The sequence below is a fragment of the Apis dorsata genome, unplaced genomic scaffold, assembly GCF_000469605.1.
Source record: "Apis dorsata unplaced genomic scaffold, Apis dorsata 1.3 scaffold_376, whole genome shotgun sequence".
NCBI classification, from domain to species: domain Eukaryota; kingdom Metazoa; phylum Arthropoda; class Insecta; order Hymenoptera; family Apidae; genus Apis; species Apis dorsata.
The window spans coordinates 297,069-309,217 of NW_006263639.1; the positions used below are offsets into that span (position 1 = coordinate 297,069).

General features: G+C 19.4%; 6 protein-coding genes across 8 annotated transcripts in view; 2 read left to right on the plus strand and 4 right to left on the minus strand.

Moving 5' to 3' along the window:
- LOC102678590 (alpha,alpha-trehalose-phosphate synthase [UDP-forming]) overlaps positions 1–1,037 on the minus strand; it is a 55,084-nt gene extending 54,047 nt beyond the window's left edge. The window contains exons 1-2 of one of the 2 annotated variants that reach the window (XM_006618797.2): positions 782–1,037; positions 666–691 (exon numbers count right to left, since the gene is read on the minus strand). The gene's annotated coding sequence lies outside the window, so the exon portion shown is untranslated. The remainder of the gene's footprint in view (positions 1–665; positions 692–781) is intronic. The other variant, XM_006618798.2, reaches the window with a different exon arrangement.
- A 704-nt stretch (positions 1,038–1,741) lies between these two features.
- LOC102678455 (E3 ubiquitin-protein ligase TRAIP-like) lies at positions 1,742–3,560 on the plus strand. The gene is made up of 6 exons (XM_006618794.1): positions 1,742–1,854; positions 2,001–2,375; positions 2,462–2,563; positions 2,649–2,771; positions 2,856–3,099; positions 3,182–3,560. The coding sequence occupies exons 1-6, from the start codon at positions 1,742–1,744 to the stop codon at positions 3,473–3,475; spliced, it is 1,251 nt and encodes a 416-aa protein (XP_006618857.1). The 3' UTR covers positions 3,476–3,560.
- On the minus strand, positions 3,391–4,653 carry LOC102678303 (poly(U)-specific endoribonuclease homolog). The gene is made up of 3 exons (XM_006618793.2): positions 4,514–4,653; positions 4,010–4,442; positions 3,391–3,945 (listed from the first exon to the last, which is right to left on the minus strand). The coding sequence occupies exons 1-3, from the start codon at positions 4,651–4,653 to the stop codon at positions 3,712–3,714; spliced, it is 807 nt and encodes a 268-aa protein (XP_006618856.2). The 3' UTR covers positions 3,391–3,711.
- Positions 4,654–5,338: 685 nt separating this feature from the next.
- Positions 5,339–8,573, plus strand: LOC102675738 (zinc finger MYND domain-containing protein 10). Its single transcript, XM_031512001.1, has 8 exons — positions 5,339–5,526; positions 5,633–5,741; positions 5,801–6,087; positions 6,175–6,380; positions 6,447–6,616; positions 6,741–6,878; positions 6,949–7,181; positions 7,829–8,573. The coding sequence occupies exons 1-8, from the start codon at positions 5,429–5,431 to the stop codon at positions 7,902–7,904; spliced, it is 1,317 nt and encodes a 438-aa protein (XP_031367861.1). The 5' UTR covers positions 5,339–5,428; the 3' UTR covers positions 7,905–8,573.
- Positions 8,080–9,427, minus strand: LOC102678980 (40S ribosomal protein S12). Of its 2 annotated transcripts, none has more exons than XM_031512003.1 (5): positions 9,398–9,427; positions 9,227–9,263; positions 8,829–8,963; positions 8,408–8,612; positions 8,080–8,177 (listed from the first exon to the last, which is right to left on the minus strand). In XM_031512003.1, the coding sequence occupies exons 2-5, from the start codon at positions 9,241–9,243 to the stop codon at positions 8,109–8,111; spliced, it is 426 nt and encodes a 141-aa protein (XP_031367863.1). In that variant the 5' UTR covers positions 9,244–9,263; positions 9,398–9,427; the 3' UTR covers positions 8,080–8,108. The 2 variants fall into 2 exon arrangements, with proteins under 2 accessions (XP_031367863.1, XP_031367862.1); XM_031512002.1 differs by having other exon boundaries at positions 9,351–9,417.
- Positions 9,428–10,780: 1,353 nt separating this feature from the next.
- LOC102679119 (DNA-binding protein D-ETS-6-like) overlaps positions 10,781–12,149 on the minus strand; it is a 9,924-nt gene continuing 8,555 nt past the window's right edge. Inside the window, exon 4 of the mRNA XM_006618800.2 lies at positions 10,781–11,170. Within this exon, the coding sequence (XP_006618863.2) occupies positions 10,873–11,170 (298 nt within the window). The 3' untranslated portion in view covers positions 10,781–10,872. The remainder of the gene's footprint in view (positions 11,171–12,149) is intronic.

The window sequence follows — 12,149 nt, forward strand, 5'->3', positions numbered from 1 at the left end:
TGGAATTTAATATTTCAAAAATTACGATCTATAATATAATATATAAATCAAATTAATATTAAATTATTATTTACAAAAAAAATATATCATATTTTGAAAAAAAAACATATTTGTAAATATAAGACTCATAATTTTAATAAGTAAATATAGTAATATATATGTAATATATGCATAAAAAATATTCATATTCATATGTATATATGAGATTCTATTATTATATGTTTCTATGAAGAGATCTTTTTAACAATTTATTGAAATTATTTATATATTTCAATAAATGACAAAAAAATAAGAATAAAAATTATATATAATAAAATTTTATTTTTATATATTTATTGCATATATTTTTATTATATGTATTATTTTCGACAATATATATACAAAGAACAGTTAATTCTTCATAAAAATATATTTTTTTATCTAACGTAAAAAACAGGTGACGTTGACTTATTGTCAGCTAAAAATCATTTAACCAACAAATGGCTGACATTTTACATGTGAATATTTTAATGTAGAATATGATGCAATTGTTTAATGACATATAAATAAATCATAGAAAACAATTAAAAGAATGACAATTGAGAAATGTAAAATATATCTAATTCATATTATTCAAATTCATTTCAGTATATCTTTATTCAACTTAAGACGACATGAACACCCACCTCAAAAGACAAGCTTCCTTGTTTTACTGTATATAAACAACAATATTAAATACACTTAATATAATAATTATTAATAATAAGTTAATGAAAAGTTCGATATTAACTCGCGCACTCACATGTATGCCGGCAATTCTCTGATATAAGCTAATGTTTTTGAGAAAGACGTTCTTTCGAGAAGGTACCACTGGTAACTGGTTCCTTCTTCGCGAAGTTTCGAATAGCTGAAATTTGCAGAGTAAATCGATTGTTATGGCCTGCAATACTGACCGACAACTAAATAAGAAACTGTAGAAAATTCCCTAGAAAACATTGCAAATTTTTGTATCACTAGTTGAATTCTATCGTAAAATTAATATTTGCAAATATACATATTGATATTTCACATGTAAAATAAATGATAATGAAATTAAATGTGAATTAGATATATTATTTTTTAAAAGATGAATTTGGAGTTTAAACATTTTTAAAGATTGTATAATTGTATTTGCATTATACATTTTGTGATAAAAAAAGTAAAAAAAACAGTGAGAAATATTTATTATTAATGGTGATAATTATCATAAAAAAGTTATGATATACATTTGTCATAAAGATAATTTGCTTTAACTGAGATTTCAATTGGCTATCCTGTAAATATAAATATTATACAAAAAAATATAATATATATTTTATTGTTAAAAACTAAATGTGACATATCTTTGTTTTTATTATTTACAATTACTTTTATATATGATGTATAATACATATTTAAATACGTTTAAATATTATTTTATAAATAAAGTAAAATTATATACTCATTGTGTTATACAAATACTAAATTCAAAGTTCTAAGGATAAACTTAAATCCTACCAATGACATTTCAGACTAATGCTGTTTGATAGCACATGTATAACCTTTTTGAATTAGATCTTGAATTAGAACGTAACAAATTATATTATATTAAATTGATTTTAGATTCTTTTTCGGAAAGTAAAAACTAAATAATATTGATATTACAATTAACAAAAAAAAATAATAAATTTAACATAAATTAATCTATAGCAAATATTTCTATGCTTATTTATTTTAACGTAAAATGAACGTCATTTGCTCTATATGTAGCGAACAGTTAATACAATCAGATGATATTTTTTATACAAGATGTGGACATGTATTTCATTTGCATTGTTTAACACAATGGCTTGAAAGGTAAATAAATATTAAAAAATAACAAAACATCTTGTTAAAAAATGTGAAAATTTAGCTCATAGCATGTATCAATTCAATTTCTAATTCATTTCTTTTTCAAAATATATGATTATAATTATATAATTATGATTATAATTTATTTTCAGGTCAAAAAGCTGTCCACAATGTAGAGAGAAAGTTACACAAAGTAAAATACATAGGCTCTATTTCACATTTCCAAGTAATGAAGTAGTTGAATCTCAAGGTTCTACATTACAAGAGAAAGTGGATAACTTAAAATTTCAAATTTTGTTAAAAGAAAAAGACATTCAATATTATTCTTCAAAAAATGTTACTTTAGAAAAACAAAATGCTGGTTTAAAACAAGAAGTTCGAAAAGTAGAAAGTGAAATTAACAAAAAAAATGCAGCAATACATGCTTTGAAAGAACAAATTAATTATTTTAAAGAACAAAGTTCACACTGTGATAATTTAAAAAAAGAAATTATTCAATTAAAAAATAAGATTGAAGATCTTAAACCGTACGTAATTATCATATATACATATATATTTTACATTACATTTTTATGTGTATTTATTGTATATTTACATTTTTTGTGTATTTTAGAATACAGGTATTATTACATGCACCTATTAGTGATGTTAGTAAAATGGTTGGAAAAACTAAAGATCCCGAAACACTTACTATGTATATTTCTATTATGAAAAAGTTAGTAATATATAATATATTTAAAACAATCTATAACATATTCAAAAAAATTATATAATCATCATCAATATAATAATTTTTACAGAGAATTAATTGGAAGATTTAATAAATGTAAACAATTACGCATGAGTATTAAAAAGCTTCAAGAAAAACTTTCTAAAGTTAATATGAAAAATGATACATCATTAGAAGAACAGTCAAAACAAATGTAAGATATTTATTAAGTAATATCTATAGATTAAAAATTTTAAATTATAATTTGAATATTTTATATACATTATATATATTTTAGGGATTTCGAAGAAAAATTAGCATTTTCAGAAAGCAAAAATATGGCATTACAAAAACGGGTTGATGAATTAGAAGAGATACTTGGTATTAATGATAAATATAGTAATGAATTAGAAATTAAAAAATCAGAAAATAAGAATAATATCTCTAAAGAAAACTTGACTGAAAGTTCATCAAAAAAAAGTAATCAAAATATATCAAGTACAAGTTCTTTATTAAGTTGCACAAAACAAAAAATTGAAAAGGTCTGAAATTAAATATGAAAAATATTCCTAAAAAAAATTAAAAGCAATAATTGATTATATTTATCTTATATTTTATTTACAGACATTTGTGTACGATATTAAACATGAACAAGAAAAGATATATGATTCTCCAATAAAAAATGATACAAGTGATTCGGAAATAGATTTTATAGATTGTAGTTCTTCTAACAATTCTCCAATAGTTTCTAAAAAATTTAAATTATCAGAAAATGACATAGAAGAAACTTTAAATAAAAATGATAATAATACATTCTCAAATTCTTCTATATCAAAGAAAAAAAGAAAACAAAATATCAAAAAAAAAATATCTGATACTGAATACAAGCATGATAGTCATGTGGTTGATTTAACTTGAAGAGTTCCTAAATATGATATAATAGTTTTTTTTTTTTGTATAAATGATTATTTATATTTTAAGAACATATATAATATTTTCATTGTAATTAATCTTTGTGTTTTTAACAAATAAAATATTCTACTTTCATAGTTTTTTTATCTTGATTATTTTATATAATATAAAAAAATAATATTAAAATATTTTAATTCAAAATAATATTTTAAAATAATATCCTATTAATATTTAATATTTTCCTATTTTGCAATAGGAAAAGCAGTTGCAATAAATTTTAAACCATTATTTTGCAACATATATGTTTGAATATCAAATTTAATTCCCGCAAAAGATAATTTACATCTTTTATTTGGTCTTGTAAAAAAACAGAGTGTATAAAGTGCTATTTCCAATTCTGGAGGTGTTCCAATAAACATACTTGATTTTTTATGTTTTCCAATATAAGTAAAATATACTTCTAAGATGATTGCTTTCTAAAAAAAATCATTTTAAAATGATTTAACAAATATTATTATATATATTTATAATTTTACTTACATTAACAATTTTTTTACTATTGGCAAATCCAAAATAATTAATTTTATTTGATGATTCTCCATAGAAAAAGAAAATCCAATTATGAAGTCCTATAATATTTTTATGCGATTTTCTTTCTCCTATAAATACATGTTCAAATCCAGAACTATCATTTATTCCTTTACTTCGAGGATATAAATGAAACCATATTTGCTTTAAAATGTTTTTATGAATGTACATGTCATTTTTAAAAAAACCTTTAGATGATAAAAAATGCATGACATATAACATTATATCTGTTTTCATTAAATTGTTAATAAATTCATTTTCTTCTAGATCTTCTTCCTTTGTTACAATTTCTGGTTGATAAGTATCTAATTCATAATTATCAAATAATTTTATAAAAGATTTTATTGTTAATATTGAAAAAATATTAAATGATATATTTAACAACCTAAAGTTAAATAATATATATATTTAAAATCCAATTAACTTTTAAATTAAAGTTAATAATAAAATTTTTACCTTTCAGAAGCATTATCAGTAAAATTATTAAAACATATTTGTTTTTGATAATTTATGTGCACATAATTAAATAAATTAGGAGATTTTTTAAATAATTCTTCTGATACTCTTATTAATTCCATATCACTTACTATAGACATATTTTTAATATTATTGATATCTGAGATAAATAAATATATTAAATAAAAATCATAACTTTTTATAAAATAATTTTATTTTTAATTTAATTTTTTTAATTACCATTAATTTGATGATTTGTAAAAGAATATATATTCACAATATTTAATATAATTAGAATGTAAACTTGAAAAATTGTAATTAACATTTTTTTAAAATAGATTTTAAAAATAAATAATAGATAATAATTCAATAAATAATAGATATTATAGGTTATGTCAATTATTTTCCTACTTAAAAAATTTATATTATATGATGTAATCCTAATGTAATTATAAATACAATGATTATGAATTAAAAAATTATTAACATTTATAAAAATTTTTGAATTAAAGTTTTGAATTAAAATAATTAATAATTTTATAATATATTTTATTATAATATATTTTATAATATATTTTTATGTTCTATCCATAGATTATTATTAAAAAAATTTTAAATAAATAAAAAAAATATGATAAAATATATTAATTTAAAAAAAAGACTTATTTTACAATAATAAAATTCGTTTGAATGTATATATTTTTGTATTATCTATATATTTTTATCTTCATAAAATTAAAAAATTTAATGATTAATATATATATATTATATAATAAAAAATATATATATATTATAATATATATAATATATATATATATATATATATATATACATGTCGAAGATATCAAATACGAATTTTGTTTACAAATGGTTGCCATTTATCTATAGCATATAGTATTTTTCTTAATCATAAAAATGTCAACTCGAATGGAATATATTATTTCATCTTGGGAAATTGAGTCATTTATAGATAATTTACAAATATCTGATCTTGAAAATATTGGAACAAAAGGGTTAATTTTTTTTTTTTAAAACCTTTCTTTAAACATTAAAATCTTATTTGAATGTATAAAAATGTACAATATAATGCATCCAATATAATCTGAATGCTCTTTTCAGATGGTTTGAATTTCATAAAAGATTGATGTTATTAAATGAACAAAGTGTATTAGAAATTAGCGCCTTGCGAGAAGAAAGTACAAAGGAATGGTTTGTTTCTCTTGGGAAGGTAAATAAAATATTTTTTATATAACAATTTCTTAATTTAATATTTCTTTCCCTATATAGATTCCTATTCTTATATATGAAGCTATACAAATTGATATATGGAAACATAAGGTATTTCCACTTTTGATAGAAATGAATGAAGAACCAAAAAATACTTTTATGCTATTCACAATATTTTATCATGAAGATATTGCAGTTTCTTTATTAGAAAATGTATTATTTCACTGTGAAAGTGCAGAAACTTTGAATGATTCTATTCTTGATCTTGTTGATTATGCTGTTAAATCTGTATCTCTACTCATCGATGTATCGAATATTGAAATATATGAAAATGTAAAAGACCCAAAGTAAGTTATTATTAAAACTTTATATAATTTTAGTAAAAAAATTATTAAATTGAATTAAATAATAATATTAATATTTATTGTAATTAGTTCATGTCTTGAAGAAATTTTTGAAAAAAAGAAAGAATTTGAATTTGACATTGGTATACGTTGCATTTCAATTCTTCGTTACTTGGCTGAATTTGCAGATAAATTACCATTATATGTATTATCGCGATTATTAACTACACATGATGTACCCTACTTGCTTGTTGAACTCATTGAGAAACATCCATGGACAAAAAAAAATGCAGAAGGTAACTATCATTCTATGAATATAAAAAAATATAATATAAATTACAATAAAATTGCTTGTTATTAAGGGGAAAATATGATATATAATGGTGGGTGGAGAAAATCAAAATCAAATGAAGAGGAAAAGATTTCTAAGATAGAAGGACAAATTTGGTTAGGTTTGCGAGAATTATTACTTAATCCAAAAAGTGCATCTTATTATGAAATTACTGAACATAGATTCTTTAAATTATTAAAGGTATTTTAATTTTCTTTAAATTATTAAAAATATTTTACCATTACAAACTATATTATATATTTAAGATTGTATATGTATATTGCATAAAATAATATATATTTACATAAAAAAAAATTTGTTTTAGTTACAGAAATATTTGCATGAATGTGTAATAGATCAAATTTCTCCTTTAATGGATTTAAAACGATGGTTAAATTATTTAAATGTATCATCACCTAATACTAATACATCACGAGCAGTAAATGTGGAACTTATACCACAGGTTAAAAATTATCATGATAAAAATATATTTAGAGTTAGTTACAGTATTAATTAAACAATTATGTTTTTAGATAAGATCATCAATAATGGAAAAATATCATAAAAAGTGGAAAAAATTAGCAAAAAATCAATCAAAATTTATATACACAACAGATGCTGATTATATAAAAAATGCAGCACAAATCTTAAGTGATGCATATGATTTAGATAAACTAGATTGTATTGACATTAAAGAATGTTTTTTATGTCATGAAGAAGCAAAAAAACGGTGTTCTAAATGTAAAGAAGCTTGGTATTGTGGAAGGTATAAATTTTTTCAATTATTACATTCATACATTAGGTTGTTGCAGATTTCAAAAATATGTAAATTTTCAATATTTTCAATATTTATATTAATGAATATTCTTATTAAATAATATGTTATATTATCAAAAAACTTAAAAAAAAATTGTTTTACTATTTTTGAAAATAGTTGAATATAATTTGATTTACATTTTATTTATTTATTAAAATTGAAAATTTTAATAAATAATTTTATTTTTTAATTTATTTATTAAAAAATAAAAATTGAATTATAATAATTTAAGCTTCAATTTAAGCATATTTCTTTTACAGAGATTTATAATTTAATGCATAAAAATTTTTGATATTAATAAAACTTTCAAAATAGTTACATTAAAAAAATAAATGATTCTTGATATGAAAATTTTAAATTAATATCAAAAATAAATCTTTAGACTTATTATATATAACAAGAAAAAGAATTTAATTGTAATAATTCTATTTTATAATGAACATAATTTATTAAATCAAAATTTGATTAATATTACTTTTAATAGAATTATAAATGTTAATAACTTTATTAAAAATTTGACTATTTCATTTGCAACAATCTATTAATATAAAGTACTATTATTTTTCGATCAAACAATTATTATTGAATCATTACAGGGAATGTCAAATAAAAGATTGGATTAAACATAAAAATATTTGCGACAAAATAACAAAAAATATAGAAAATAAATAAAAGGTTTAATTCTAAAACTATTTCCAGAAAAAAAATTTTATCATCTTTTCTATTATTTTGTCTTCAGTGATTAAATTAAATAAATTAAAAATTATTCATGAATAGATTTTAGTTGATTTTTCTATTACAATACAAAATTTAAAAATACTTAGGATTAAATTAATTATACGTACGATTTTATGTCCAATATTTTATTAAAAGATATTAGTGTACAGAACTTTGTTTGACATATTCCATTACAACATCTTTTGCAGGAGTATCTTCTCCAAAGTCCTAAAAGTAAAAAAACAATTCTTTAATTGAAAAAAATTCAATGATTAATAAAAATTGTTAAAAAATCAATATTAAATTACTAAAATCAGAAAGGCATTAACACAGCATAGTTTTTATTAATTATATGGGTTCTCTCAGTAGAGGGAGCCTTGTTTTCATCATAAAATCTCATATAACTTATAATTTGAGTTAAAAAAAAATTTTAATTTTGTATTTTATATAATTTATACCTTTATAACAACACAGGAGCACCCAACAACTTTTCGAGCTTTACCAGCACTGTCAATTTTACAAAGACCAGCCCATTCACCAAGTTTTTTATTATTGTCTACTCTGATTAAAGGAATTTGATGTTCATTACATAATGCTTGTACTAATTTTTTATACATAGGCTCATCACAATTTTCAGCTAAAATACATAGCATAGCTTGTCTCCTAAAATATAATATATAAAGTAAATATAAATAAATTTGATGTTTAAATTATCAATTGAGAAATAATTATTTAATAAATCAGATAAGATGTTCATGACAGCATTATTAATTTTTATAACGGGTATTTCTCAGAAGAGGGAACCTAATATTTCATCATATGAAAATAATATATATTAGGTTTTACAAAAATATACAAAATGACATATAATAAACTCACTTGTCTAATGCTTTGGCAGCTTCATGAAGACCATGTACAACACCATCGTGAATCAATGCATTTTTAAGAACTTCTTGAAGGGCTGTGTTGACATCCATTGCACCTCCTGCTGCCATTGCAGAAGGTACATCATCACTAAAAATAAAATAATAATTAGATTCTATTTATTTCAAATTTACTTCATTCATTATTTTAAATTTTTTATATAAAAATATGATTGCATTATTATTCTATTTTTGCATAGTATTATAAGAGGTTAAATTTTATATAAATTTTGAAACTCAAACAATTTTTAATAAAGACAATAAATATTACATAAAGTTTTAATGTAATACTTTCATAATAAAAAAAATGTATTAATATTTTATTTTTATAAGAGATATATAAAACATACTTACTTTTCAACGTCTGACATATTTTTTACGGACTGAAGAACTAAAATAATATAATAATGTTAGTAATTTTATTTTTGAGTTCATATTTTAAAATATTTTCACATAAAAATTATAATGATGATATTATAATAAACTGATATTCTATACATCGCTTCACAGCGTGCTTTCATTTACCTTTTCTTATGAAGAAAGAGAAATGGCGCTTAATTCAACATACGATATTTAGGTTATGTCAATGTTAACTTTGATTGGCTAAGAATTTAATGTAAGTGACATCTACAAAATATTTAAAAAATTCATAATTTATGTATTTTTAATTCTTAATGATATAAATTTTATTTCAAATACAAGATATAAAATAGACATAATATGCAAATTTAAATAATATTTAAATAATAAATAATGTACAAAATAAATTTAATATTTAATTACATTTTTATTTGCATGTCTTAAAAGTTTTAAAATCTTAACCATTTTAATGTTATACTCAATATTACTTTACTTATAATTATTTATAATTTTTAAATAAGATTACAGATTAAGAAAAAATATATAATGATATTTTTGTTATATCTTTTAAAATACTAAACTCTAAATATAGAGAATGAAATCATCGGCATTTATCTCATCAAAGAGTAAATTTTAATCTAGTATTACCTATTCACTGTAGATGGCGCATGGATGTCTATAAATATCTATAATAGATTATTATCTATTGTAAATCTTCATATAAGAGTTATTAATTATTTATAAATAAGAAGCACATTATAACAGATAAGCACATTATAACAAATAAGAAGAACATTATAAATATAAGCAAACTACTAGTAGTATTTATTTAGTAGTATATAGACAAAATTAATTTCAAACTAATATTTTTTTCATACTAACTCTTAAAAATTTAATCTAAAAAAATCGAAATTTTATCATAAAATCAAAAAATTTATCATAAAATCAAAAAATTTGAATTTTTCTATTTGTCTATCAAAAGAATGATATTATAATAATAATAATTAAAATATTTTCTGAAAATTTAATGAATTAGAATTAATGAAGAACTAATTTTCTTATTATATTTATTATATTAAATGTCTTAGTAATAATTATTATTAAATAAATTAATAATTAATAAATAATTATTAAATAAAAAAATTATGTTTAAAGACTGTACATTGTAATTACAATGTACAAAAAGTACTTATAAATTCTATTTAAAATGTTTACAGAAACAATTATTACTATTACTATTATTTTTTAGACACTTCTATGTATTTTTTACATAGATATAAATTCTTATATCTAACTTAAATAATAAAAAATTGATAATATTTAATTTATTTATATATACAATAATTTTATTCTTATCAAGAAATATATAATTACTTAGTTTATCTATTTTTATTTTATATTTGAATATTTTCTTTATATATTACATTTAACATTATGTATATACTATAATAAACTTACCATTTATTAATCATTATTAGACTGTAATTATCAAATTTATACAATCTTCTTCAATTATTTTAAAAATTATCTATTCCCTTAAAACAATAATTTTACAATTATGTATGTAATATTAATAGATAATATAATCATTAAAAAAATTATTCACATTATTAAAAACGAAAAACAATAAATTCTTTATGTTACGCTGGTGGGGAATATCTGTGATAAGGCCAACAATAATGTGATGGATGTGGCGGAGGCGCTGGAGGCGGTGGAGGTGCTGATACTGATGAACTCGATGGTCCTGTTGGATATAAGTGATGATTATGATGAGAATGATGAGGATGACAATTTGCGCCTGTACCTCGCGACGATGGAGACATTTCCAATGTAATACCGGCTTGCGTCTGACAGGCCATCATCAATCCATGAAAGTCAAATTTGTACGCGTATCGTTTTCCATGTACTTTTGTCATGATATTTTTGTCGTAGTAATATCTGTATCATTAAAAAACAAAATTAATAAGATATATAATTAATAAGATATATAATTATTGATTAAATTAACAAAATATTACTTATTATATTAAAAAAATGATAAAAGATTATTTATAGTAAATTATTTAAGGTAGATATCTTTTAAATTTTTTAAAATTTATTGAATGATAAAAAAGATTAATGATTAATATTTGAATTAAAATTATGAAACTGAATAATATTTTTAATTGTAATCTAAATAGAAATAATAAAAAATATTATAATTAATAATTATGAATAATATTAAAAATTTGAACTGTTTTTATTGTATTAAATATTCTTTAAATTTATATTGATTATTTTTGTTTATTCTTGTTTATTTATCTATTTATGATAAATATCTATATTTAATTTGCGTACAATGTATTATTATTTTATATATTATACTTTATCTTTAATTAATTAATAATATAATTTCGTGCTATGTTTAATTTAACAGGTATTTAATTTGATGAGTCATTCACTACCTATAATACAATTATAAAGTCAATGAAAATTTTATATTGAAATTGATGATAATAAATATTTATATTAATTTATACTATAATAAATTATTAAATTTTCAATCAATATTAAATATATCAAATATATCATTCATATCAAATAAATATATATATATAATTGGCAATAAATGAATTTATTAATAAAATTTTATTATTAATACATATTAATTAATTAATTAATTTGAATAATAATTCAAAATTAAAATTTACTTAACTGTAAATATATTGCTTTCATTTTGTTATTTGTTTATAATTATAAAATACACTTGAGTATCAATAATATAAATATTATCATTATATTAAAATAATTTATTATTTCGTGGTTTTAATTTTTTTTTTAATTGAAAAAGAAATTAATTTTTTTTTATTAAAACAATATTAAAACTATTTTATTTATTGAAAATAATAAAATGAAAATGATTATACTATTTAAATTT